A 27,575-nucleotide genomic window follows, 5' to 3' on the forward strand; every position below is an offset into this window, starting at 1 on the left:
GACCTGAGCTGAAGGCAGAGGCTTTAACCCACTGAGCCACCCAGGTGCCCCAAGATTTTAAGTAATCTCTACACTCAGTGTGGGGCTGGAACTCACTGTATATACTACAGAATGATTGCCACTACAACAAATCTAGTTAATATCCCTAATCATCTTTTTCTACAAGTATTTTCCCTTTTAATTTAATCAATTTATTTTACATGAACTCTACCCTTGATGTGGGGCTCAAACTTATGACCCTGAGACTAACAGTTGCATGCTCTATTGACTGAGCCAGCCAGGCATCCCTCACATAATGTTTCTTTTTCTTTTTAAAGGTTTTTATTTATTTATTGCCAGAGAGAAAGAAAGCACAAGCAGGGGGAGTGGAAGGCAGAGTGAGAGGGAGAAGCAGGCTTCCCACTGAGCAGGGAGCTCGATGTGGGGTTTGATCCCAGGACCCTGGGATTGTGATTGTGACCAGGGCCAAAGGCAGATGCTTAACCGACAGAGTCACCAAGGAGCTGCACCTCATAATCTTTCTTTTTCTTAAGGTTTTATTTATTTGTCAGAGAGAGAGAGAGAGAGAGAGAGCGAGAGCGAGCATGAGTAAGCACAAGCAGGGGGCAGTAGCAGGCAGTGGGAGAAGCAGGCTTCCTTCCTGCTGAGCAAGGAGCCCAATGTTGGGACTTGATCCCAGCACCTTGGGATCATGACCTGAGCCAAAGACAGATGCTTAACCAACTGAGCCACCCAGGCCTCCCACTCTTATAATCTTTCTTTTCTTTTTAAAATTTTATTTATTTATTTGACAGAGATCACAAGTAGGCAGAGAGGCAGGCAGAGAGAGGAGGAAGCAGGTTCCCTGCCGAGCAGAAAGCCCGATGCGGAACTGGATCCCAGGACCCTGGGATCATGACCCGAGCTGAAGGCAGAGGCTTTAACCCACTGAGCCACCCAGTTGCCCTCTCATAATCTTTCTTAAATAAGGTCCAGCTTCTGGCTATTTTACCAGTTACATATTTTTATTTTAAAGGAAGTGAATTGTTTAGGACTTTTTTTTTTAAGATTTTTTTTTTCTCAAGATTTATTTATTTGAGAGACAGAGAGCTAGGGAGGGGCAGAGGGAAAAGGGAAGCTGACTCCCTGCTAAGCGTGGAGCCTGAAGTGGGACTCAGTCCCACGACCATGAGATCACAAGCTGAGCTGAAATGAAGAGTTGGACACTTAACCAACTCAGCCACCCAGGCATCCCTGAAAGATTTTATTTTTGAGTAATCTTTAAATCCAACATGGGGATTGAATTCAGCATCTGGGTTCAAGAGTCTCATGCTCTATTGACTAAGCCAGCCAGGTGCCCCCAGGATTTTAATTTATTCTCATAATATAGTACATACTTTCGAGTTGTGAGGCTTGGTGTTTTCATGGTATTTTCTAATTATATGACTGCTTCTTAAGTGGGAATAAATAATTCTTTGAGAGCTAAATCTTCAAAGCTGTATCGTTATAGAAAATTTCCACTCGCTGCCAATTCAGGACACCATTTATTTACATGAGGCTTGCCTTATATGACTCTAAACCTCTGTATTACCAAGTCCTGCCCCCTCACAGGACAACCACTTATAGGAAATAGTGCTGTAGGCATCCCCAAGGGTACTTGGGAGCCACTGTCATAATTTACTAAGATGGTATTTCTAGGTGGAATCAGGAATTGTTCCTGAGACACTCATCAAAGTGGTTTCCAGACCAGTAGGGTCGTGTCCTTTCCTAATGGGGGGACTTGGACTGGGATCAGACTGTCATTCACTTGTGGTCTCCAAGGTCTTCATTATTGCAAAAGTCAGGTCCTCTGGTTCCCAGGGTTTGAGCTCTGTCAGACAGCCTGCCCACAGCCACCACCTCTGATCCCTTTTGAAATGTGAGGCACCCCAAACCAAACCCAGGTGTGTGATCACTCACCATTCTCTATCCAGTCAGTGCCCTTCATCCTGAGCTCATTTTGATCCACGTACTTTAATAAGAGTCCTAAATGCAGGAGAAAGTCAGTGAGGCTATGGTCTGGCTTTGGCTCTAAGCAGCTGGCAGAATTGGTCTTTTGATAATTAGATTCTACAACTTGACTTTCAAGTGCCTGAAAGTTACCTAGAGGTAACAGCCCTTTTCTCCAAAGAAGTGTTTTCAAGGTCATCTTCAGAAAGAACCGGGATACCCAACACCACAATTTGGGAAAATATAGGATAAAGTGACTGTAGAAATGAAATGATTGTTTATACCTACAAATAAGACTGCTGCTCTTCTGATAGGAAGTTTTGCATTCTTGGAGAACATCAATGTTTGGGCGAGGAGGTTAACTTTCCCCTGGCATTTTTTTCCCTAAGTGGGGGAAAAAAAGGAAGACTAGGAAGGAGTGAAGTACACCACAGTTTTTGTCAGCTTCGCTGTAGTTTCCTGAGCCAGGGACGATGCCGGACACGAGACACACAGAACATGGGGCTCGAAATAATAACTACAGTTGCTTACTGAATGTTATGTCACAACAACGTCCCTGAACAGAGTTACATCCTCTGGACACACTGTGCTCACAGCCCCTCACTCCACAGATTGTGCCTGTGGTGACTCTAAGTCCATCTCCACTTCTCTGTAACTGTCTTCTCTGTTCCCTCAGCTCTGCCTTGAGCTCTGCCTCCCAATTGGCTCCTCCTGGATCGCTCACTCTGCTCTGAGCATTTCTGCAAGTACCCCTCTCTTAGCACATATCATTTTCCATCTTGAGTTTCTATTTAATTTTACACAGTGGTTTTATTGCCTTTACTAGCTAACAAGCTCCCTTAGGAAGTTTCTGTCATTGCCATGTTTCTGGGTTCTCCATGACCCACTGCATATTGGATATGTTGCGTTTACTGGGTGAATAAATGGACCTTTCGGTGGTTCTGTTACAAAGACAGGCAGCTCAGGGATAGGAGGAGGATCATCAGAATCTGTTCCCAGAGATCTTATGATGTCACATGGACAACCTATGATCTTGTGCATTGAGAGCACTGAGTTTCTGCTCCCAGTGCCTTGGATATAGGTTCGGGTACAGGTCAGAGAGATAATCCTCAGTGGAAAGGCTGACACAATGGTACTGTGAGGCTTCCTAGACCCATTAAGTTTGATCAGAGGAACCTGCACTGGGTCCTAAATAGGTTACACATATGGAAGACCCCAGTCCTAGTGTCTTTGTAGTAGGATCCCAGCAGTCCTAGAGTCAGAAGTCCAGAAAACTATGGATGGGCCCCCTGAAGCTTCCCTGGCTTGAGTCTGCCCCTGAGATGGGCCCCAGTAACCTTTGTCAAGTTTGTGAGGGGAAAGGACGCCATCTGGGCCCTAGCAGAGCCAGTGGCATGCTGCTGTCATGCTGCATGGCTTACAACAGCAAGGCAACCCTTGCTCGGGTCCCCCTAAACACGCTCTAGTGGAGGGGAAGACAATCCACTATATCCAAGAAAAGGATGAGAGATCATCGTAAAGGCAATATACAACCTAGTTCTACTCACTTGCATGTACCATTATCAGCCTGACCCATAGCTTCTGACCCAGGTTAGTGGGGCTCCCAAGAATTCAAAAGAGAGTTTTTTATGAAGAAACGTGGTTACAGAAAGTGAGTCTGTGACTCAGTTTGGAGGAAGCTAGAGAAATAGATTCCTCATACAAGACAGTTCATGGATATCAGTTGCTGATGTGAAGGGATGAGAAATGTTTCCTTTATGTCATGTTCCTCCATTAAAAACTACATCAGAAAAAAGTAAGTATGCTAGCCTATAAATGAGTGAACCAAGCCATTATTGCTCACATACAAAGAATTTGCAGACTGCTCCAGCTTCACTAGGGCGGATGTACCAGGGATCTTTGCAGTACACTTCTGGGGGCAGCTTCCACTTCAGGAACTGGGCACATATTGTTAAGACTTGTCTGCTTTCCTGTGAAAAGGATCCGAGATCAGTATCTTCAGACATTTTTTAGCTGAAGTAAACTTTCTTCAAATAAAACTGGCTAAAGTGAGGGCAGGGATAGACAGGAACCACAGTCCTGCCCTCTTTCAATTTCCCCAAACAGTCCCCCTAAAGGGGACCCATGAAGCCTGCAGAGTTGTGGGGAGGCTGTAGAAACCACTGGTCTGAGACAGAAGTGAGAGCTATCTGGTGTAATACCAGAGCAGGGACTGGGGCAGGGGTCCCCATGACCCCACGAGTGACAGATAGGGCTCTTCCACCCACCTGCTGCTCTGTGACATTCTCCTGTCTCTTTACACAGGGAAATGGAGCTCCTCTCCTCACAGCCCTTGTGGAATCTCTGGCTTGGGAGGAATTCTGGTCAGTACCGATCCCCTCTGGATCCAGATGCTTGAGTAAAATTTAGCAAGATGCTAAAAATTAGCAAGCTAATGGGCTTCTCTGTTCACAGCTCTCAGAATGCCTCCCAGGTACTACACACCACCTCTTAAAAGTATTCAAGCAAATACCTTGTCCCAGGTCCACTAAATTTTGGCCATTAAAATTCCTTTGGGGACTGATGGGAATACAAGTTAGTTCAGTTACTTTGTTTATTTGTAAATATCTAATAAAGTTAAAGATACCCAGATATTCTACTTCTGAGTTTGTGCCCTCAAGAAATTCTCACACAGGTACACAAAGAAATACGTAAAAGAATGTTCAATGCAGCACTGTAATAATGAAAAATGGGAGACACTCTAAATATCCAAGAATAGGAGCACCAGAGAAGTGTCAGGATATCCTCAAGATGGGATTCTGCATAGCAGTGAGAATAAATGAACTGGAGCCTACAACGTTGAGCCAAAGGCAGATGCCCAACTGGCTGAGCCACCCAGGTGCCCCTGAAATAGTCCATATTTCTGGTTACAAGACCATATTCCTCCCAGGTTAAGGTACCAGGGCCCACCATAATATTAAGTCTGGTTTCTGATCCTGCTTTATTTCTGTAATGGGGAACATGGGTAGGGGAAAGCTCCAGCATTTTTCCAGAATCCTTGCAGCCTAAACATACTTCTGGACTATTGTATCTGGTGGTCATAGCTAGCAGATTGGAATAAACAGGCTCCTGAGTAAAGAGACAGTACCAAAAATGATGACCTCCTACCCACAACTCTATGGCAGAAACTCTTGGAAGATTAAGGAGATGTAGAGGCTTCTCTAGATTGTCAGAGAAGCTACTATTTCTTTCTTTCCTTTTTTTTTTTTCTTTAAGATTTTATTTATTTATGACAGAGAGATCACAAGCTGGCAGAGAGACAGACAGACAGAGAGAGAGAGAGGGGGAAGCAGGCTCCCCACTGAGCAGAGAGCCTGATTCAGGGCTCAATCCCAGGACCCTGAGATCATGACCCGAGCCGAAGGCAGAGGCCCAACCCACTAAGCTACCCATGCGCCCCAAGAAGCTACTATTTCTGACTTAGCCTCAACACAAGTCTATTTGTCTAAAGGCCAGAAGGCAGTTCTTGAATAAAGGAAAATGATAATGGGATATTGTCATTGTCAACACAAAGAGTTTGTTGAATCCGGCACCATATTTAGGACTGTGCTAGGCTAAACATTGGGGTGGGGCTACAAAATGGTATAATACATTGTTCTTACCCACAAAGGACCATAATATGCTATACAGAAGTAAGGAGTAAGATTTTTCATACAATTCACTTAGGCCAAATAATTGAAAGGTAGCCTGTGTTATAGGAGACGGTGAATAAAGATGGTACCACAAAGTTCCCACCCTCAAAGATGGAACGCTTATTTGCAGATTTGGCTCTGGATTGGGAGTTATTTGGGCATGAAAAAAGTTGACAGAGGGATTACCTTTGCTACTGCATCATTTTCATCCTGAGAATACAGAAGTAGTGGAACCAAGCTGTCCAGGACTTGATTCTCTACACCCTTCTTATCTGTGTATTTCACAGACTTTATGGAGGCTCCAAAGAGGGTCATGGAGAAACGATGAACATCAGGTCTCACCTACAAAGGGAGTATCCAAAGGGAAGCAAGTCACTGAAAGTGTTCATGCTTAACTTATAAGGGCTAGGTTGGGTGAAACCCCAGTCCTAACATGAGGCTATTTAGCTGTAGGTAGCTGAGGGCAAGAAGCCAAATATATAGAGATAGCAGGACCTGCTGCTTTGTAGAACTAGTTGTTCTCTCACTTTGCAAACAGGAAGCGTGGTCAACATAGCTACATGCTGTTTTGCTGAAATTCAGAATCCCAGCCTTGCTGTACTTGACTCTTCCAAGGAAGAGTTCATTGTGCTCCACAAACTTTTTATTTAATCTTTGGGATATGGGATGGCGACATACGAATGGTCCACCACCTTGACCCAGTCCTGATTGTTCCTTGAAAGACATCTTTTCTTATACAAACTCCGTCCCCAACCCATGATCAGGGTGGTACCCTGGCAAGTCTCTACATCTCAGTTTTTGTTTTTGTTTTTGAATCTGAAAAATAGTTAACACCAGTCCTACTAACATTACAGGTTACCTGGAAGGGTCTTATTAAGAGATTTGAAAGTGTTGTAAACATAAAAAGATCTATATAAAATAGAATATATTTATTACTATCCCAATTTCTATTTCCTGTTATGTTGATTACCCTCCCCTAGGAAAGTCTCTCCTCTCTCATTGTCTTACATCACCAAACAGGGAGAACAGAGTCTTCATCATGGCTGTCAGGGTGGTGAAATCCATTGTTCCAATGAGTTGTAGGAGTATCTGGATAGCCAACAAAACAATCTTCTCATCGGTTTCACATAAGAGGTCTAAGATGCACGGTAACAGACTCTTGATGCCTTCCCTCTGTGTGTTCAAAGGGAGTGCACATCACCCTCCTGAGAGCACTTCATCTGATAGCAAAGTAGGGCTCCCACCTTTACTCAGTACCTGGTGCTTGTTGAATTGGTAGCACTGGCTAGTTAAGAGCAGAAAAGTAATCAGAGGCTATGACTGCCCTCTTAGTATAGGCAGGGCTGATACATAGAGAAGGGGGCAGAGCTATTTTAAGTTGCCTCATTGGTCAGAAGTGGGACCCAGTGGGGATGGCCAATAACAGACTTAGGATTAATGTAAGAAATTGCTTCCTATGAGAGGAAAGTGGAATGGCTAGCTCAGGTCATAATGAGTTCTCTAATATGGAATGTATCCAGAGGCAATAAGATTCCTTGGAGGAATTCCGGCAGAGATTGAGGACTGTTAAGGGTCCTCCCCATTCTGAATTGGGATTCTGTTCTTCTCAAATTCCCAAAAGGAAGCAATTTCAGAGTTTTACAGTTTAAAACACACATGTAAGAAGTAAATAGAATAAGGCAACAAATATTCATGTATCCAAACAACCAGAATTAACATGCTAGCATCTGTCATCTTTGTTTCAGATATAGATACATACTTAAATATTAAAAAAAAATAGAACTCAAGTGATAAAATTGAAGGCCCAGGGATTGATTTTTCCTTCTGATCCAGGCCTGGTTTCTAGCTATGAGCTCTCTTTCAACATGAATGTCAGCAATCCTTGTTTAGATGATATACATTCTGGGAGCAGATATCATGGTCTGTCCAATGTACTCCTTAGGGGAACACGGTACAAAACATAAAAGGATACCTGTATGTCACCCAGGCTGTGATGACGGTGAGGGTACCACCTTAAACAAATTATAGGTTTCAAATATTATGACTTGGAATTATTTCTTAGGATTTCATGAAATACTTAAGTCAGTACTTACATATTTCCTAGGCATAAAATTTAAAAGGTACAAAGGGATGTATTCCTACTTGCTCCTATTCCCAGGCTACCCAATCTCCTTCTTGGCTGTTCCCAGTTTCTTGGGTATCTTTCTGGGGTATGTTTGATTTGTGACTTACGAATCAGTGGTCTGGGGGCCCCTCCTACCATCTCCTGGTGTTTGATAAGATAGAGCAGTCCCTTTAGGGCAAGAAATTTGAAGACGCTATTTCCGTGATGTAGCCAGTCTTTCAAACGGACGACAGAGTATATGCTGGGCAGTCTCCTAGCCATTGGACTCTGGAGAAGCTGGAAGAAACCAGAAATCAGCCAAAGAAGTTACCTTTAAGCCCTTGTTCATGAGGGGAACCACCTTCCCACCATCTCCAAAATGTATTATTTTCCTCTACTATGTGACAGGGTGATGTTTATACTGTAAATATACACATTAAACATAAAGAATGCTGAATAATGAATATATGGCAAGAAGAATTTCAGTAGGTTTGAATCTGAAACTCTTTCTGTCCCACATCTGAAGTGGATCCCAGCCTGCCATGAAGTTGGATAGGGCCCAGAAGGCAGATACTATGGCTTTACAGGCTTCCGGAATCCAGTTTCCAACGAATCTTACCTCCACAAAAAATCCTGCAGATGTGAGTTTATGTTTATCATTCCCTCGGTTAAGAAGAGGGACCAACAAGTACATGACTTTATGTGCAAGGAGGTGATTTCTTTCCAGCAATGCACTGCAAAACAGAACACCCAACAGGACACCTCTTAGAAATGCTCCTATCCAGACTGCATTATGCCCGGGGCCAGGGGCCCACTGAAGATTTTGCCCAGCTTTAGGTGCACAGGACAGTATGGCAGTGGCAGGACATCTGAAAAAATCTGCCTGGAATTATGGGTATTTTAACCTGTGATGTTATCCAACCTTGGTTTCTATTTTAACTAGAAGGGGGAAAAATATCTAAAGCGATACTGATTTAGAGCAGGTATGCACGGCAAGGAAATCTTACTTGGCAAGGAGAGATACTCCCTGAAGATGGCACTCTTTTCCTTCCAGGAGGGTCCATCCTTTATTCTTTTCCATGATGTTGAATTCCTGCCAGCACAATGTTCTGAGGAGGAGAGTCTTTGTAGCTTGTATGGCGAAGCTAAATCAAAACCAAACCAGCAAAGTGAATAGAATAGGTCCCTCCACTCATCAGCACACAATCACGCTGCACTACCAAGGAGGGGGGCCATGCATTGATAGCTCTGGATGTTACTTCTCTTCTTTCTAATTTTCCCCTAAGACTCTAAATGCTCTAATAACTTGAAAGGCCCCTTCACACAAATTTTTAGTGTAAAGAAATCTAACTAGATTTTGTTTCCCTGAGAGTTTGAAAAGAAATCTATGATAAAATAGATGATATGGGATGCTAAGTCCATACCCACTGCTTTTTAAAAAAAGCTTCATTTAGATACAGTATATACCCCTCCCTCCATAAAATATACCCACACTGCTTTTTATTATATTTTAATTTATTTTTGAAGTAGGCTCATGCCATCATGAGTTCAATGAGGGGCTTGAACTTATGACCTGGCAATCAAGAGTCAGGTGCTTAATTGACTGAGCCACCAAGGTGTCCCCAAAACTACCCCTACAACTTTAAACTACCCCTACAACTGGGGCCAGTAGAGCATGTGACTCTTGATCTCTGGTTCATGAGTTTAAGCCCACATTTGGTGGAGAGATTACTTAAAAAAATAAAACTAACTATCTCTATTACTTACCGAACTAGTAAGCTAGCTATAACACCAGAGAATTCTAAAACTAGAAGGTCCTTGGAGAATACCTAGTCTGACCTAATCTACAGATAGGAAAACCAAGGCACAGAATAAAGGAAGATTTGCCCCAGAGTACACAGCTAGTTCAACAAATGAGAACTACAGTTCAGTTCTCCTGACTTTTAGTGAGGTGTTCTTGAATAATCCACATTACAGCACTTCCTCTGAGAGAAAGTCATGTGCCACCGTGACACTAATGAATTTCTACTGAGTTCATCTTGGCGCCAATAAAACAGACAGACAACCAACCAGTGAGAGCCCAGAATGATTCCTGGGCGTTTCATCCTGATGTCCCATGATGGCAGACTGTAAGGTCTCCCTTGGCTGGAACCACACCTTGGCTATCTTTGTATCTACTACAGTGCATAGAGCTTAGTGTTAGTTAAGGTCAATGATATCATGACAGGCAGTACCACAAAGGGGTGACCTCTGAAGACATTTCCTGTTCCGAGTACAGGCCACTTGGGATGGCGACATCGGACATGGTGAGACCAATGCTGTGGTGTATCTGGATAAGCAGTGTCATGAGAAGCTGAGGAAAGAGTCGGAATGTAGCTGCTCGGAGCCTGTTCCCCACAAACACCTCATAAAGGGCATCTGTTGCCTGTGGTAGAAAAAACACACCATAGAGCTGAACTCCTGCTAGCAGTGCTCCTTACTTTTGCTTTATTTCTGCTTGGGCCTGAGTGCTTAACAGACTGAGCCACCCAGGCACCCCAATGTGATATTTTTAATACATAAACTTTCATATATCAGTAAGAAGAAAATGGAAAGGCCACTCAGAGTGTGGGCCACATATCAGCAGCACTGGTATCATCCGGGAGCTGGTTCGAAATGCAAGCCCCACCCCAGATCTGCTGCATCAGAATGTGCATTTCAGTAAGACCCTCAGCTGACTGTGGCTTGTGTGCATATTTAATATGAGGAGCTCTGGTATACAGAACATGAGCAGATAAGTCACAAAATGTAATGGCTACTTAAAAAACATATACGGGGCACCTGGGTGGCTCAGTCATTAAGCATCTGCCTTCAGCTCAGGTCATGATCCCAGGGTCCTGGGATCAAATCCTGCATAGCGCTCCCTGCCTTGCAAGGAGCTTGCTTCTCTCTCTCCCACTCCCCCAGCTTGTGTTCCCTCTGTCAAATAAATAAATAAAATCTTTGAAAAAAAAAAAACCACCCAAAACATACAAATGTTTAATCTCACCAATAACAATAATATAATTAAAATAATAATCTTTTTTCACCTATCAGCTAGGCAGCAATGAAAAGGTTAGGGATGCTCAGGGCGGTAAGGGTGTGGGTAAATGGGCATTCTCATATATGACTGGTAGAAGGCAATGTTTTAGAGGACCATCTGGGAATTCTCAAAAATTTAAGTAAGTCTACCCCTTGAGCTAGAAATTCCCCTACAATGGCCTTAATCCCAAGAAAATAATTAGGGGGTGCCTGGGTGGCTCAGTCGGTTAAGTGTCCAACTCTTCTTTTAAAAAAAGATAGATTGATTGATTGATTGTAGAGAGAGAGCATGGCAGGACAAGGAAGACAGAGTCTTAAAGAGACTCCATGATGAGGGGAACCCAATGTGGGGGCGCAATCTTACAACCTGGGCCAAAACCAAGAGTCAGGTGCTTAACTGACTGTACCACCCAGGTGCTCGGAGCATCCAACACCTGATGTCAGATCAGGTCTTTTTTTTTTTTCAGATCAGTGTTTGATCTCAGGGTCGTGAGTTCAAGCCCCACATTAGGCTCCACACTGGGGGTGGAGTCTAATTAAAAAAGTTAACAATAATTGGGTATGTATGACAAAATTTTATATGCATGATTAAGTTTACTGTAGCTCTGTTTTAATGGCAGAAGTTTAAAAATTGTCAAAATGTTCATGAAGAGGAAATCTGGAAATCAAATAAATGGTTCTGTACCATGTTACATATTATCTATTTTTAAGAAGTTAATAATAAATGAATTATGATGCAGCCATGAAAAGGATAACAGAGAGTCTCATATTTTGAAATGGAAAGTATTAAATTGTTATTTATATATTATTAAATTAAAAAAGCAGATCATCGGGCGCCTGGGTGGCTCAGTGGGTTAAGCCGCTGCCTTCGGCTCAGGTCATGATCTCAGGGTCCTGGGATGGAGTCCCGCATCGGGCTCTCTGCTCAGCGCGGAGCCTGCTTCCTCCTCTCTCTCTGCCTTCCTCTCTGCCTACTTGTGATCTCTCTCTGTCGAATAAATAAATAAAATCTTTAAAAAAAAAAAGCAGCAGATCATCAAATGATATATGTAATTTAATCCTACTAATTATATACATACAATTTTATAGGCTAACATGATTAAATATATAACTTTATCTGACACAACTCCTAAAACTAAGATAATATTGTAGGGATTAAAAGAAAAAGTATAAATCCACAAGAACAGAGAAAATTTAGGAGAGGAGACAATGGCAGATTAGAGATGTCAGAAAAATTCTGGAAGCTAAAGAAAACCTATATAATAACTTAGGTCAGAGAAAGCTGAACTATAAGCTGGTAGGGAAGAAAATAAAATAAAACGTATATATTGATAGTGGGGAGGCTGTACATGTAGGGGGACAGAGAGTAGAAACTTTGTACTTTCTGCTCAATTTTCTTGTAAACCTAAAACTACTCTAAAAATGTCTGCTTAAAAGAAAAAAAATGGAGAGAAGGTATACCAAATAAATATATACACAAAAAATTTACATATCTATAAATACTACTAGAAAGTTCATTTTTAGAGAGAAGATACAGCTAGGCTAAGGATGGTCTTTAGATTTTTGAAATTCTGTTTTTTAAAAAATCAAAAGAAGGGGCACCTGGGTGGCTCAGTGAGTTAAGCCTCTGCCTTCGGCTCAGGTCATGATCCCAGGGTCCTGGGATCAAGTCCCGACTCAGGCTCTTTGCTCAGCCCAGAGTCTGCTTCCCCCTCTCTCTCTGGCTGCCTCTCTGCCTACTTGTAATCTCTCTCTCTGTGTCAAGTAAATAAATAAATAAAATTTAAAAAAAAATCAAAAGAATACGTTTTGGAGACTATGTGGGGACTGAAAACCCAAAATATTTGCCTTCTGGTCCTTTACAGAAAATGGTTGCCAACCTCTGCTCAAGAACCTTTTCTTTCCATGTTATATTCTTCCATATTATTTGACTTTTTTCTTTATGAGTTGTGTATTACTCTTTAACTATGATAAATATTTCATTTCATTTCATTTGATTTTATGTAGGTGCCATGCCTGAGATAGAGCCCAATGTGGACTTTGAACTCACAACCCTGAGATGAGACCAGAGCTGAGATCAAGAGCCAGACAACTAACCAACGGAGACACCCAGATGCCCCAGATAATACATATTTTTAAAAGGGAACACTTTAACCACACTGATTAAACCAAACTTCACTAAACCATACTGATTCCTTCATTCTCCCAAGCGCCTCCATGTCAATCCCTTGGTAGAGACATTACAGATTTATACATGGATGACAGAAGCAAACTTTGAGAGGGATGAAGAAAGACACTCTCCAAACGGAGTGTTGGACCAGTTTTCTCAAGAGAGGGAGCACGTTGTGCTGAAGTAGGGAGGGGCAAAGCTCAGTGGCTTACAGCAACAGCCACGTAGGCCATCTTCTCTTGGGTGGGCGCATTATGGCATTTCTGTAGCTTCCTCAGAAGTCTCCACAGAATCCAGGTAGTGCTGGGCAGTTCCACCTCCAGAGTTCTCCACACCTCAGCCAGATGCCTAGAAATCCCAAAGAACAGGAGGCTTCAGGCGATAGCTTATCCTAAGTCCACCATGATGACCATAACCTTCCTAGAATCTGGAATTCGATCTAGAAGTCATTTTCCTCTCTGCTCAGCTCTATTAAAAGTCTTATAATCTGATTTCACTACAGTTACTCTTTTTTTTTTTTTTTTAAGATTTTATTTATTTATTTGAGAGAGAGACAGTGAGAGAGAGCATGAGAGGCGAGAAGGTCAGAGGGAGAAGCAGACTCCCCATGGAGCTGGGAGCCCGATGCGGGACTCGATCCCGGGACTCCGGGACCGTGACCTGAGCCGAAGGCAGTCGCTTAACCAACTGAACCACCCAGGTGCCCAGTTTTTTTTTTTTTTTTTTTTAAGATTTTATTTATTTGTCAGAGAGAGGGGTGGCTCAGTCAGTTAAGCAGATCACGATCCCAGATCAGCTCAGATCATGATTCCGGTGTCTTGGGATCAAGGCCTGTGTCTGGCTCCCCACTCAGTGGGGAGTTTACTTCTTCTTTTTCCCTGGCCTTGCTTGTGCTCTCTCCCTCACTCTCTTTCAAATAAATAAATAAAATCTTTAAGGGGCGCCTGGGTGGCTCAGTGGGTTAAGCCACTGCCTTCGGCTCAGGTCATGATCTCAGAGTCCTGGTATCGAGTCCCGCATCGGGCTCTCTGCTCAGCGGAGAGCCTGCTTCCCTCTCTCTCTCTCTCTGGCTGCCTCTCCGTCTGCTTGTGATTTCTGTCAAATTAATAAATAAAATCTTTAAAAAAAAAATAAAATCTTTAAAAAAGAGAGAGGAAAAGTGAGTGAACAAGCAGGGGGAATGGCAGGCAGAGGGAGAAGCAAGCTCCCTGCTGAGCAAGGAGCCTGATGTGGGACTCAATCCCAGGACCCTGGAATCATGATCTGAGCTGAAGTCAGATGCTTAACTGACTTGAGCCACGCAGGTGCCCCATGCTCAGTGTTTTATAAACTCAAGTTCCTATGCCTCATAATGGACTTCAGGACAAACTAGTCCTAATTTACCTTTCAATCTCACCTTTTATTCTGCTAAAAATATGTCACATACATACCTGTGCTCTGGCTATCCCAGACCATTCACCTTTACCAAACTAACACCGGACTTTGACAGCTCTAGCTCTGCTCATCTCATTTCCTTAAACTGGAAGGTCCCTTCCAAAACTCTCCCTTGCCCATCAAAACCCTTCTAGGCCCTGCTCCAATGTCCTCTCTTCTGTGAAGCTCTTGCTGCTTCTTTACCATGTCTCTTATGAGGGTTCTCATAACACTTCCAAAAATTTTTTTAAACTTTATTTTTTTCAAAATTTCTCGCGTATAGAGGTTGCCTCAATCTTACACCTGCTATTTTCGGTTCTCTGTACATGTCTATCTGTTCCCTCTGGAGGCAGGAATAATGCCCAGTTTTTCTTCCATGAATCCCTCAAGGTCTAGCACAATGCCAGGCCCACAGAAGGCATTCACAGATAGATTTATTTAACCCAGTCTATGGTCCTTAAATTTTGGACAAGCGCAAGCACAGAAATAAAGCTTTGATTTTCTTCAGAAAAGATCCCTTCTCCCTCTCTCTCTCTCTTTTTTTAAAGACTTTATTTATTTGACAGAGAGAGGGGAGGTGCACACAAACAGGGGGAGCTGCAGAGGGGTTGGGAGAAGCAGGCTCTCCGCTGAGCCCTGAGCCTGATGCGGAGCTCGATCCCAGGACCCTGGGATCATGACCTGAGCTGATGGCAAATGCTTAACCAACTGAACCACCCAGGCACCAGGAAGAGATCTCCTCTTGAAGAAAGACAGTGTGTAATAACTTTCTTCTATTGTTGACTGAAAGGTGGGGCATGAGTCATATATATATATAATTGTATATAAACACTGTAAAGGAGCATTATGGGGGGAAGATTGGGAGTTACTCATGGTTTTGATCCATTATCTTATTTTCGGAATCTATCACAAGATATCTTTGTGTGCTAGATCAAGTGTGGTCTTCCAGTTGTCTATGTATCAGAATCGCTCTAAAAATTGAGAGGCTTAAGGACTATTCCAACACATCACTCTCTACTCTGATAATACTAATCTGTGAATAAAACAGAGTAAGAAGCTCTTAACGGACTCCTAAAGGAAAGGCCAGAAAAGCAACGTGAAATGCTGAAAAGGCTCATAGCTGGTGAAGTAGACTACCGAAGATGAAAATTCATTCTTGGGATGAAATTAAGAAATTCCTATACTTACTTACCCTTGTTTGTTTTTTTTTTTTCCTCTCTGATTTCCTGAGGCTGTAAATGAAGTAATATGAAAAGCTATTTATTGGGGCGCCTGGGTGGCTCAGTGGGTTAAAGCCTCTGTCTTCGGTTCAGGTCATGATCCCAGGGTCCTGGGATCGAGCCCCGCATTGGGCTCTCTGCTCTGCGGAGAGCCTACTTCCTCCTCTCTTCTGCCTGCCTCTCTGCCTACTTGTGATCTCAGTCTGTCAAATAAATAAATAAAATCTTTAAAAAGAAAACCTCTTAAAAAAAAAAGAAAAGCTATTTATTGTGAAAGAAGTGTTTTAAAAATGCTTTTGGTCTGCTGCACAGTTGGAAGTGTGCTGGGAATGCATCTGAATTAGGAAAACACAATGTTAGCCTATAAGGCAATGGTTTACATATTTTAGTGTGAAAAAAAATCATCTGGAGAGTTTGCTAAAAATATGGGACAGGTTTTACCTCCAGTAAAAACTGATCCTGTAGATGTGACATGGTTTTTGTTTGCCCATCAGCCCTTTGGGAATGGGAATTCATCAAGCTGTTTCATCCCTTCCTTGTGTTTCGTTTTGCCTTTCCCTTCTGTCTGGAATGCCGTTTCCACTGCCCTGTCCCACCTTCTAGTTGACTAACTTACACTAAATACTCAGCTTGGGGCAGCCCTGCTTTTAGCAATCCCTCCCCAGTCTTTCATCTAGTTAAGTCATCTCCTATGAGCTTCCAAAGAACTGTCTTATTTTGCTTTGGAATCCTGTTACTCGTCTATGTCTACTCCCAGACTGTGCACTGCCTGAGGTCAGGGTCCGTGTCCTGCCCCTTCTCTCTCCAGCCCAAACAACACCTTGCACATAGCAGATGCTTTGAACAGACTCCTAAAAACAATCACCCAATCTGCATGTAAACCAGCTAAAAGAATTCAGGTAAATGACCAAAAATATAATAAGAATGAAATTTTCTGACTAAGCCATTTTCATTTCTAGCAGATTCCACAATTCTCATATGATCTAAAGCAGTAGGTTCTCAAATTCATCCAAGAGCTAGAACAAATACAAATAATAAAATAATGCTAAAGTTACACTTTAAAATAACTAAGTATACTTAATATTTTGTACTAAATCATATGTTTCATATAAGGATCTAGTGTAGATAAGATGAAGCAAGTAGTAAAGATTTTGTTTTGTTTTTGTTTTAATTTTATTTATTTGGCAGAGAGAAAGAGAGAGCGCCAGCAGGGGGAGCAGCAGGCAGAGGGAGAAGCAGACTTCTTGCAGAGCAGGGAGCCCAATACATAACTCGATCCCAGGACCCTGGGATTATGACCTGAGCTGAAGGCAGGCGTTTAACGACTGAGACAACCAGGCATCCTGACAAGTAGTAAAGATAACAATAATGTATTAGAGAAACGTATAAAAGAATATTCTATTTTATTTTAGTCAATTAATTTAAAGATTTTATTTTTAGGTAATCTCTACACCCAATGTGGGGCTTGAACTTACAGCCCTGAAATAGAGTTGCAAGCTCTACCAACTGAATAGAGTTTTTCTTCTTATTAAAGAATAAAATCCTTTATTCTTTAATAAGAATTATTTTTTAATATTCTTTATTTAAAATCCTTTATTCTTTAATAAAGAATATTAAAAAATAGATATGTATTAACTCATTTTTTTCTTTGGATGGGTAAAAATCTTTTATTTGATTTAATGGTAGAGTGTCTTATATTCAGCTTAAACCAATCAAATCAGTAAAAAAAAAAAAGTCCCTAAAAAAAAAATCAGCACTACACCAAGACACTGTGAGAACCATTCAGTGAAAGTGGTTTTCAAACAGTTTAAAGCTAGGAAATCTCTTCTCCAAATACAATAACTACCCAGAATCGTGATACATGAAGCAGACAAGATGAGATGCCACTTTGGGGCATCTGGCTGGCTCAGTTGGTAGAGCATGCAACTCAGTCTTGGGGTCATGAGTTTGAGCCCCAAGTTGGGTATACAGCTACATTAAAAAAAAAAAGAAGAAATAAAGAAAAGTAAGAGACAGATGATGCTCTGGTTGAAGGGGGTGGGGGCCTAGAATCTTCTCTTAATGCCTCACTGCCTTCCTCAGAAGGGATCTCTTGGAAATTCCAGGATGTCTCCAACTCTGAAAGCCACAAGTCTAAAAAAAAAAAATCATCTTGTTTGTTCCTCCAAATGATTTAGTCTTATTTATGGATTTATTTTTATTTTCTTTTTTGTGCTTATGTTCTGGCTAAATCTCAAGTACATTACAGACATCATGATATTTATCCCTAAATCACTTCAGTATTGATCTCCTAGGAATAAGAATATTCTTCTGTACAACCACATTGCCATTTCATTTCTAAGAAAGTTACACTAATTCAGTAATCAATTACAGAGTCTATATTTAAATTTTCTCAAAATGTTCTTTCCATAGCTTTTATTTTCATCCAGGATCCAATAGAGTTCACATATTGCATTTGGTTATATTTCTTTAGTGTCTTTTTATTTAGAATAGTGCCCCAGCATGTTTTCTTTAATGACATTAATTTTTTTGAAGAGTTCAATCCAGCTGTCTTATAAAATGTTCTCATTCTGGATTTGTTGGATTGTTTCCTTATGTTTATGCAATATATCCTGACATATATTGCAGTATCTGTCTATATCTTATCTCGTCTACAAGAATATCAACAGATTTTTGAGAGCAGCCACATTCAACAATACCAGGGGCTGTGTCACCCACCCCAGTTTAATTCAGAGGCTGTATGTATCAGGTTCTGTTACCTGTCATATGGTACTGGATGACACAGAAGGTGGCTGATCACTGTATCTGTGTACTTGGGCCTGGAGATAAACAAACTCACAGTATTTATGATTTGTCGTCGGACTCTAGGCTGGCTGATTATGGAGAGTCGGGCACAGATCACTCCCATAATTTCTGGCACCTGAAGAAGGAAAACAAATCACTGAGACCTTAATCCTGTGGGACAACGACAGTTACTGAGGATACTGTGGCTCTTTCTGAAAGGTCCTGGGGGGGGGTAACAAGAATGTTTAATATATTATCAAAACTACTTAAGGGGCACCTGGGGTGGCATAGTCGGTTGAGCTCTTGGTTTCTGCTCTGGTTGTGATCTCATGGGTTGTGAGAATGAGCCCCATGTCAGCCCCAGCTCTCTCTACACCCCCATAAGTAAATCTTAAAAAAATATTTTATCTATTCATTTGAGAGACAGAAAGAGAGAGTGAGAGAGCGCACAAGCAAGGAGGAGGGGGCAGAGGGAGAAACCAATTCCCTGCTATGCAGGGAGCCTGACATAGGCCTCAAACAAGGATCCTAGGATCACCACCTGAGCCAAAGGCAGACGCTTAATGGCCTGAGGCACCCAGGCACACTAATAAATAAATCTTAAAAAAGAAAAAACACTTAAAATAAATCTGCACGTATGTATACATACATAAAATGATTTAGAGGAACTTTGAATGATGGGATATTTATTTTTTTGCTTACATATTTTTAAATTTCTCTTTGATGACTATACATTGATTTTATAATAAACCAAACTAGTAAAAGTGTTGCAAGGAAGTTGGGATTTTTTTTTTCCACTCTGACTCTGAGAATGTCAGGGGAGTTCATACTTGCCTTCCACCCAGAGAGGTCTACCATACTCAGGAGAAGGAAACAGGAGCCATCGAGCCTTGGTCCATTATTTTGCTTGGCCTACTCTGCCCACTCATAGACTCATGGCTTCAAGTCTGTGCTATGTCAGCCTCTCAGAGAGGCAGTCATCAACACCCTTATAATAAGATGGCCCTCATTATGCCCAGTTGCCGGAAGCTGGTTTAAGCTGGCATGCGATGCAATTCTGGTCACTGAAACATGGGGGAAAAAAACCTTTTGGGAAACACATTTCTCCCTGATTAAAGGGACAAAAGGAGGACAATATCTCTTTTATTTGCTGGATAAAGCCTTATTTTCTTAATAAAGTCTAAAATTGCTGTGACCACCTTATGACTACATGAACGGGAAGCGTGGCAGATGGAAAAGCCCCCCAGCTCTTTGATGACACTGCTGAGTTGCTGAGCCAGGTTCTAGAAAATACTTCCAGCCTTCTTCTTATACAAGAAGATAAATCCTTTATTTTTTTTAAAGTTTTATTTATTTATTTATTTGTCAGACAGAGATCACAAGTAGGCTGAGAGGCAGGTAGAGAGAGAGAGGCAGAAGCAAGCTCCCCACTGAGCAGAGAGCCCGATGCGGGGCTCAATCCCAGGACCCTGAGATCATGACCTGAGCCGAAGGCAGAGGCTTTAACCCACTCAGCTACCCAGGCACCCCTAAACCCTTTATTTTTAAAGATTTATTTATTTGAGAGAAAAAGAGGCATATATGCGAAGCTGTAGGAGAGGCGGAGGCGGAGAGGGAGAGAGCATCTTAGGCAGCGTCTCATGCTGGGTGCAGAGCCTGATGTGGAGCTCCATCCCATGACTCTGAGATCATGACCTGAACTGAAACCGAGAGTCAGATGCTTAACCTACTGAGCCACCTAGACGTCCCGAGATAAACCCTTTAAACTTAAATTGTGTGTAAGCTTCACAGAGTTGGTCTTTTTGCAGCTGAAAGCACACAACTGCTAGAAAGGTCCATCTCACCGTGTTCTCGTCACATGTTCTTTTGCATCTTTGGTATTTTAATAGGTGAAAAAGTGGGTTTTCGTCATTTCAAAATTTTTATTATTTTTATTATTTTTTTATTTTTATCAAAGTGCAACATGTATCAATTTAAGAAGTTCAGTGGTATTTCAAGGCTCTCTCCTGCTTATTCCTCAGGTACGCTTTCCAGGGACTACTATTTTTATCCTTTTTATCTCTTTCAGTACGTCCTCTCATAGTTCTTTTATCTTTTTAAGATTTTTATTTACTCAGAGAGAGAGAGTGTGTGAATGCACAAGCAGAGGGAAGGGGAGAGGGAGTCCAATGTTGGGTTTGATCCCAGGACTCTTGGGATCTTGAACTCAGCCAAAAGCAGACGTTTAACTGACTAAGCGATCCAGGTGCCCCTCCTCTCATATTTCTAATTGATATCATTATATTGTTATTTCTATATCTGCTGATTTTAAGCTTACTAAGTTGGCCTCCTTCGAGGATTGATGATGGCTTGATTTTTAAAAGTCTAACACCTTTATTAACCCGGATGAGGAAATAAGTTGAAGTTTCCATTCTTGTGCTAATTAAATCTTCCCCCAAAACTACACTGTTCTGGGAAATATGGAGCACACCTTGGATTTTAAAACTATCCATCCCTAGTGGCACATACAGTGGTTGTTTTTCACATGCTTGTCGAATGGAAGTCCACTGACCCATAGGGCCTGGACCTGTTCAGTTGCTACTCTCTGTGGAACAGGAGCAGCAGGAGAGCTCTTAGCAGCTGCAGGAGGGGAGATGTCTTGCCACTATACCCAGGAAATGGCTACTGAGCTTTTTACCTTCTCAAATCGGGACTCCGCATTTTTTACCAATGTTATCAGCAATTCTCCTGCTGATTGCTGAGTGCAGGGATTTTTCAGATATTCGAGGCTATCCAATGTAGTCATTACAAACTGGCAGAGCTCATTGGAATTGAGAAAAACTTCGAAGACCTGAAATGATTCAGGGAAGATGCATTTTCAAGAGATTTAGTATGACAGAATGCTGAATAAGGAATATTACCTTAATTTTGTTATGCTAATCAGAGAGGCATACAAATATGTACAAGGCTATTTATTTCAGTCTTGTCTGCAGAAGTAAAAAACTAGAAGCAAAATGCCCACTAGGGTCTGTGTGTCGCTTTTCTACAGTTCTGAGTTTTAGAAAGGAGTTTTATCACTGAGATCCTCAGAAAGAGTCACACTTTTAAAGGAACAGAACTCAAGGAGCTATATAGCTCAAAGTGTCCAGCCACAGCTACAATGCCTTGGCTGGAGACAATCTATTAAGAGAATGTTTCATTCTGCTTCTCATTGTACTTGGCAGTGTATAAGGTCCTTCACATGATGGTAACAGGTATAATCTACTGGGCCCTTACTGTATGACAGGCACTAAGCAAAGCATTTTCTGTACAATATCTCATCTAACCTTTACAACCCAATTTTTATAGATCCTCTGTACAGTTGAGGGAACAGATGCACAGAGAATTTAAACTGCCTGACACCTTAGGCCCTACCTGAGTAAAATCTGTAGGTTTTCTTTTTTCCCCTACCTCCAAGAGAGTGCTGGGTACCTAGTGCTTAAATGTTTGTTGAATAATGAATATATATATTAATTTAAAAGTGTATGGCTTGTTGGGTCAACTACAGCCTCTAACAGCTCCTTTTTTTTTGTTTTTAACAGTTCCTTGTTGGACAAGAGTTTATACTACTACGAGGCTATCTAAGGTTAAGAGAGTGATCAATGAAGCAGAGCTTTTCTGAAGAGACATTCAGAGCTACCAGGCCCACTGACAGGTTGATCTAAACCATTAAACTAATAGGGCAAGGTGTGTAAGAGTCACAACTATGGTGACTTGTCTCCAAACAATGGAATGTTTAGAGAGCAAATTCTCTGCGCAATCTTCTACATTTAGTTTTATAAGAAATTACAAGAACTTTTCCCAAAGTGGTTTTACATTCTCATGACAAAATGTATGAGACTTCTGGTGATTTCCCAACCTCTCCAACATTTCAAGTTGTCTTTATAATTTTAGTCATTCTGATTACCTGGGCAATTTTGAAGGGACAACTGTAGAACCGTTTAATACTGTAGAGTTCGAGGAGTTCTCTGCACTTTTTCATTGCTCTTCTTAAGCTTGGGTGATTTTTCTTCTCATAACTGATATCTGAGAAGAAAATGTGAAATATTAATACTTTCTGGTTTCTTTCTTTTTTTTTTTTTTGATTTTGCAAGTTTGGTCAATCCCCAGGTTGAAGTGAATCCTAAGATCTCTTTCCTCTTATCTTTCCCAGTTGGATAAAAATGCCTGGGGGACGGAGTGTGTGTTAGTCTGAAGGCTGATTTTTCCCCTCTGTTGTCAGACAATATATAAAAAAGTCTGAAAGAAAAAGAGAAGTGTTTTTTTTTAAGAACAGAACTTTTTGAGTGATTTGGAAGTACAACCATGCCAAACCATTCCGCCAATGGTGAGGACTTTTGAGGGGTTTCCTTTGAAGCTCACATCCCCATAAAAAATCGTAGTTTTGCAGGGTCTGATAATTCCAGTACTAGAACTCTGTGTCCAGTTTTGCTGATTAATGAGTCTGCCAATACTCTGTCACGGTGCTCTGTTTTCATGTTGCATTGTGACTCATGTTTGTTGGAAATTTATTTATGGGAAGTTTTTGAATGCTTGGTTGGGGATACTGTCTCTCCAACTGGAAAATACACTCTTTGGGGGAAGGGACTTCATCTGTCTTGTTCACCAAGGTGCCCCTAAGACAACAAGTGTTTCATAAATATTTGTTGAATGAATAATCAGTTTTATTTCCTTGGCTATATGTCTACGGACTCAGAGCTGCCCAGAGATGCAATGGCTATTTTGGGAATCATAGAGCTTCCTTATCCTTGGGATGAGGAAGCCCTGGCAGGGCAACTAACTTGGTGGGGGTAGATTAGACTGAGACTCAAATGCTGGCAGGACACTGGGCTAGATACCTTCTAAAGTCTGTCTTATGTGGCGGGGGGGCGGCCAATGATTCATTCCTTGACCACAGTGGCCCTATTTCTATTTTTCGAACTCCTTAAGTTCATACCTCTTCCTCCCTCTGCTCGATATGCTCTTCTTACATCTTTACCTGGCTGAAGGTATCCTCAGAGAGGCCTCTTCTGAATCCCACAACTAAATGGGATTCTTCCTCACGGCCCCCGCACTTCTCTTTTAGCACTTATCTTTGTTTATGATAACAGACTTATTTGTTGATTCTTTGATGGTTTGATTCCCTCACTAGACTCTGTTTCATGTAAGGATAGGATCACTTGCATTCTGGTTACTGTCAGATCCCGAGTAAGCATTCAGAAAACATTTGTGGGATAAATAAATAAAAGAAGGCCCAAAGGATGGCAAAAACTTCTACTTCTGACCAGACTAATCACTCCAGTTTGTCCACAGGGCCATATGTTTGGCTGCACCAACTCCACGGCCACGCAGACGGCCGACACTGATGGGTCTGATCTGGTGTTCTGATTCTGATCGTTAAGTCCGTGTTCCTTCATCTCTGCCTGTGGACGATGTACCTTTCTCTTTACAAACTACCATAAGAAGTCCTTCTAGAAGGTGGGGAATGAGGGCACAAAGAGGACTGGTGCTTGCATTGTGCTAGAGGGTTGACTTGGGCCTTGCTGCCTTCAGCAGAGCCTTACACTTCAGCCTCAGGGTGATACGCAGCAGGTAGTGCGTGCCCTCTGCGGCCTCCTCAGCTACCTGCTTCACTGGGTCCCCGCACAGTAGGGCCATCAGAGCCACTAGGTGCCCAAGCCTTTGGAATCGCAGTGGAAGCTAGTTGGGAAGAAAAAGAAGAAATCCCATTAGCATGCAGGTGCATCTTATGCCTTAGATTTGAATTTTTTTTTTTTAAAGATTTTATTTATTTATTTGACAGAAAGAGAGAGATCACAAGTAGGCAGAGAGGCAGGCAGGGAGAAAGGGGGAAGCAGGCTCCCCGCTGAGCAGAGAGCCCGATGCGGGGCTTAATCCCAGGACCCTGAGATCATGACCTGAGCTGAAGGCAGAGTTTTAACCCAATGAGCCACTCGGGCACCCCTGAGATTTGAGTTCCTGAGAAGTGATTCCACTTCTCCCCTTGACTCAGGAAAGTGCAAGAGTTACATTCAGCCCCTGGATTTCTTTAGGGTAAACACTTAACATGCGTAGATACACTATGTACATCAGACGGTATTAAATAGGACAGAGTCCAACCTAAATAGCAATCTGAAAACTGAAAAAGCTTTATATATAAAGATGTTCATTCTAAGAAGATTAAATTCTACTTTAAGAAAACCACAAAGGGGCGCCTGGGTGGCTCAGTGGGTTAAGCCGCTGCCTTCGGCTCAGGTCATGATCTCAGAGTCCTGGGATCGAGTCCCACATCGGGCTCTCTGCTCATCGGGGAGCCTGCTTCCCTCTCTCTCTCTCTCTGCCTGCCTCTCTGTCTACTTGTCATCTCTGCCTGTCAAATAAATAAATAAAATCTTAAAAACAAAACAAAACCACAAAGCACTAATTTCTTGTTTAAATTGATGACCTTCCCATGTGTTCCAAATGGAATAACAAGCTAAAACCTGTTATTTCTATTAACATTGTTTTTAAATCAGATTTTTCAAATGTTAGAAACCACGATATGGAGTGCTCTTATCTGCTCAAACCTAAGGAAGAACATTTTAAAGTGGTGCCATACAGGAAACAATTATATTTTGATTTTGTACTAGTTAAAAAGTGCTAAATTTAACCACATGAAATTATTGTTTACAGATTAGGGACAAGGGCTGATGACAGGATCCAGTGGGGCTGTGACTTCCAGATGCCCTCAAACATACAGTACTTCTAAACTCAACTCTGGCCAGAAGCTATTTTGCTAGCATATCAGAGTAATCTGTATTTTTATAAGTGATTTCTACTTTTATTTTTTAAGATTTTTATTTGACAGAGATCACAAGTAGGCAGAGAGGCAGGCAGAGAGAGAGGAGGAAGCAGGCTCCTCATGGAGCAGAGAGACCGATATGGGGCTCAATCCCAGGACGCTGGGATCATGACCTGAGCCGAAGGCAGAGGCTTTAACCCACTGAGCCACCCAAGCGCTCCTGATTTCTATTTTTATAGACCTCTTTTTAAAAAAACCCACATTTTTATAAAAATGAAAAAAAAATAGGGGTGCCTGGGTGGCTCGGTCAGTTAAGTGTTTGCCTTCGACTCAGGTCATGTTCCCAGCTAGGGTCCTGGGATCAAGCCCCAAGTAGGGCTCCCTGCTTAGCAGGAAGCCTGCTTCTCCCTCTCCCTCTGCACAGCTCCCCCTGCTTATGCTCTGCCTCTCTGTCAGATAACTAAATAAAATCTTTTAAAAATGAATAGAAAAGGGGCACCTGGGTGGCTCAGTGGGTTAAAGCCTCTGCCTTCAGCTCAGGTCATGATCCCAGGGTCCTGGGATGGAGCCCTGCATCAGGCTCTCTGCTCAGAGGGGAGCCTGCTTCCCTTTCTCTCTCTCTGTCTACTTGTGATCTCTGTCTATCAAATAAATAAATAAAAATCTTTAAAAAAATGAAAGGAAAAGAAAGAGATATTTATTGTAGGACTGTTTTTAAAGACCACATATTGGAAATAACTGCCTAGTAGTAAAGAGAACTATGATATAACGACTCCATGAATATAACCATTAGGAATCAAGTATCCCAGGAATTTATAATAAGGTGGGAAAATGTGCTAGTTTGCTAAGTGAAAAAGTTGGAGGCAAACTTGACGTGCATCATTTAATACAATATAAAAATTTGTTTATTGATATTTTGCTTATTAGGGAAAAAAGAAATATAATTTAAATAGTGAAAAAAGTAAAAAGAATAAATGTAAATTAACAAAGACAAACTAGAAAGTGAAGGTAGCAAAGATAAATGTTATGAATTTGGTTAGCGTGCAGAATGCACAATCATTTGCTCAAGGTAGGTCCCAGAACTAGGCTCTGAACTTTCTCAGAGCTGATGTGGAGTTACATACTGTGTCTCATATAATATGATTCACACTGCCCATAAGAGAAGCAGCAAACACCGGGCAGAGGAAGCACAACTGTTCCTGGGACTAAAGCAAAGAGAAATTCCTTCTGTGGCTCTTTAGAAAAACGGACTGAGATATTGTGAAGAGTAGCCTGTTTCACTGATTTACAATCAGCACAGCAACACCTACACAAAGCTGTGTAATGTCTTCCGCTCACAGATACAACCATTCATCCCCTCGACAGATACTGAGTGTCACTTATGAACCGGGAATGGTTATGAGAACGACACTTACGGTCGCAGCACTGTGACCAGCATGGTGGATACAAGCTGTGAACAAAAGATCACATTCCTGGTTGTGGAAGGGATATTCTAGTTGGAGGAACACAAAATAGCAAAGAAATAAAATTTATTGTGTATTCAATGGTCATAAATGCTGTGTAAAAAAAAATGTACGGAAGAAAAGACAGGAATTGCAGTTTTAGAATGATGAGGGAAGACCTCACTGATGTTGAAAGCAGGGACTGAGCCCCGTGGAGATCTGGGAGACCAGCATTCTGGGAAGAGGGAACGGCAAGCAAGCGCGAAGAGAAAGGACTATGTTTGCTGTTTCTGGAGGAATGAGTAGGTTGGTTTGGCTGGAGCAAACGAGAGCAAAAGAAATAGGAGCTAGATGAGGCTGATGGTATGGCAATGCAGGCAATACTTGAAGGATTTGGGGTATTTTTTCTGTGGAGAGTTGTGAACAGAGAAGGGACATGAGCTGACCCATGTTTGTTGAATGCATCTTTTTTTTTTTTTTTGAATATTTTATTTATTTGACAGAGATCACAAGTAGGCAGAGAAGCAGGCAGAGAGATAGGGGGAAACAGGCTCCCTACTGAACAGAGAGCCCCATGCAGGGCTTGATCCCAGGAACCTGGGATCATGACCTGAGCCGAAGGCAGAGGCTTAACCCCCTGAGCCACCCAGGCACCCCTGTTGAATGCACATTTGATTGAGCATCTACTGTGTGACATAGCTTGTGCTAGGCACTGGGGATGTTCTGGTGAACAAGACAAGGATGATCACCCATGGAATTTACATCCTCTAAGAGAAAAACAGGAAATAAATAAGGAAAGAAACACAATGACCTCATTCTAAGAAGCCTTAGGAAGGAAAGAGTGATGAGACAGAGTGTAAGCATAGATCTATTTGTAAGTAAAGGCCTTTTTGAGGTGGAAACACTTGAACTAAGCACTAAAGAATGAGGAGTTAGCTATGTGAAGAGTTGGGGAAGGTCATTCC

At 41.9% G+C, this 27,575-nt stretch overlaps 1 protein-coding gene and 1 long non-coding RNA gene across 2 annotated transcripts in view; one reads left to right on the forward strand and one right to left on the reverse strand.

The window, feature by feature from the left end:
* LOC132021905 (uncharacterized) overlaps nt 1-13,170 on the forward strand; it is a 34,655-nt gene extending 21,485 nt beyond the window's left edge. The window contains exon 3 of the long non-coding RNA XR_009405465.1: nt 12,811-13,170. This is a non-coding gene — a long non-coding RNA (uncharacterized LOC132021905). The remainder of the gene's footprint in view (nt 1-12,810) is intronic.
* MROH8 (maestro heat like repeat family member 8) overlaps nt 1-27,575 on the reverse strand; it is a 60,620-nt gene that overhangs the window by 7,177 nt on the left and 25,868 nt on the right. Inside the window, exons 9-22 of the mRNA XM_059406971.1 lie at nt 23,952-24,087; nt 22,316-22,434; nt 21,068-21,220; nt 18,366-18,526; nt 13,186-13,321; nt 9,978-10,168; nt 8,751-8,888; nt 8,363-8,477; nt 7,900-8,040; nt 6,648-6,812; nt 5,826-5,981; nt 3,816-3,938; nt 2,253-2,352; nt 1,939-2,004 (exon numbers count right to left, since the gene is read on the reverse strand). Of these exons, the coding sequence (XP_059262954.1) occupies nt 1,939-2,004; nt 2,253-2,352; nt 3,816-3,938; nt 5,826-5,981; nt 6,648-6,812; nt 7,900-8,040; nt 8,363-8,477; nt 8,751-8,888; nt 9,978-10,168; nt 13,186-13,321; nt 18,366-18,526; nt 21,068-21,220; nt 22,316-22,434; nt 23,952-24,087 (1,900 nt within the window). The remainder of the gene's footprint in view (nt 1-1,938; nt 2,005-2,252; nt 2,353-3,815; nt 3,939-5,825; nt 5,982-6,647; nt 6,813-7,899; nt 8,041-8,362; nt 8,478-8,750; nt 8,889-9,977; nt 10,169-13,185; nt 13,322-18,365; nt 18,527-21,067; nt 21,221-22,315; nt 22,435-23,951; nt 24,088-27,575) is intronic.

This window comes from Mustela nigripes, chromosome 7 (assembly GCF_022355385.1).
Source record: "Mustela nigripes isolate SB6536 chromosome 7, MUSNIG.SB6536, whole genome shotgun sequence".
In the NCBI taxonomy this organism is placed as follows: domain Eukaryota; kingdom Metazoa; phylum Chordata; class Mammalia; order Carnivora; family Mustelidae; genus Mustela; species Mustela nigripes.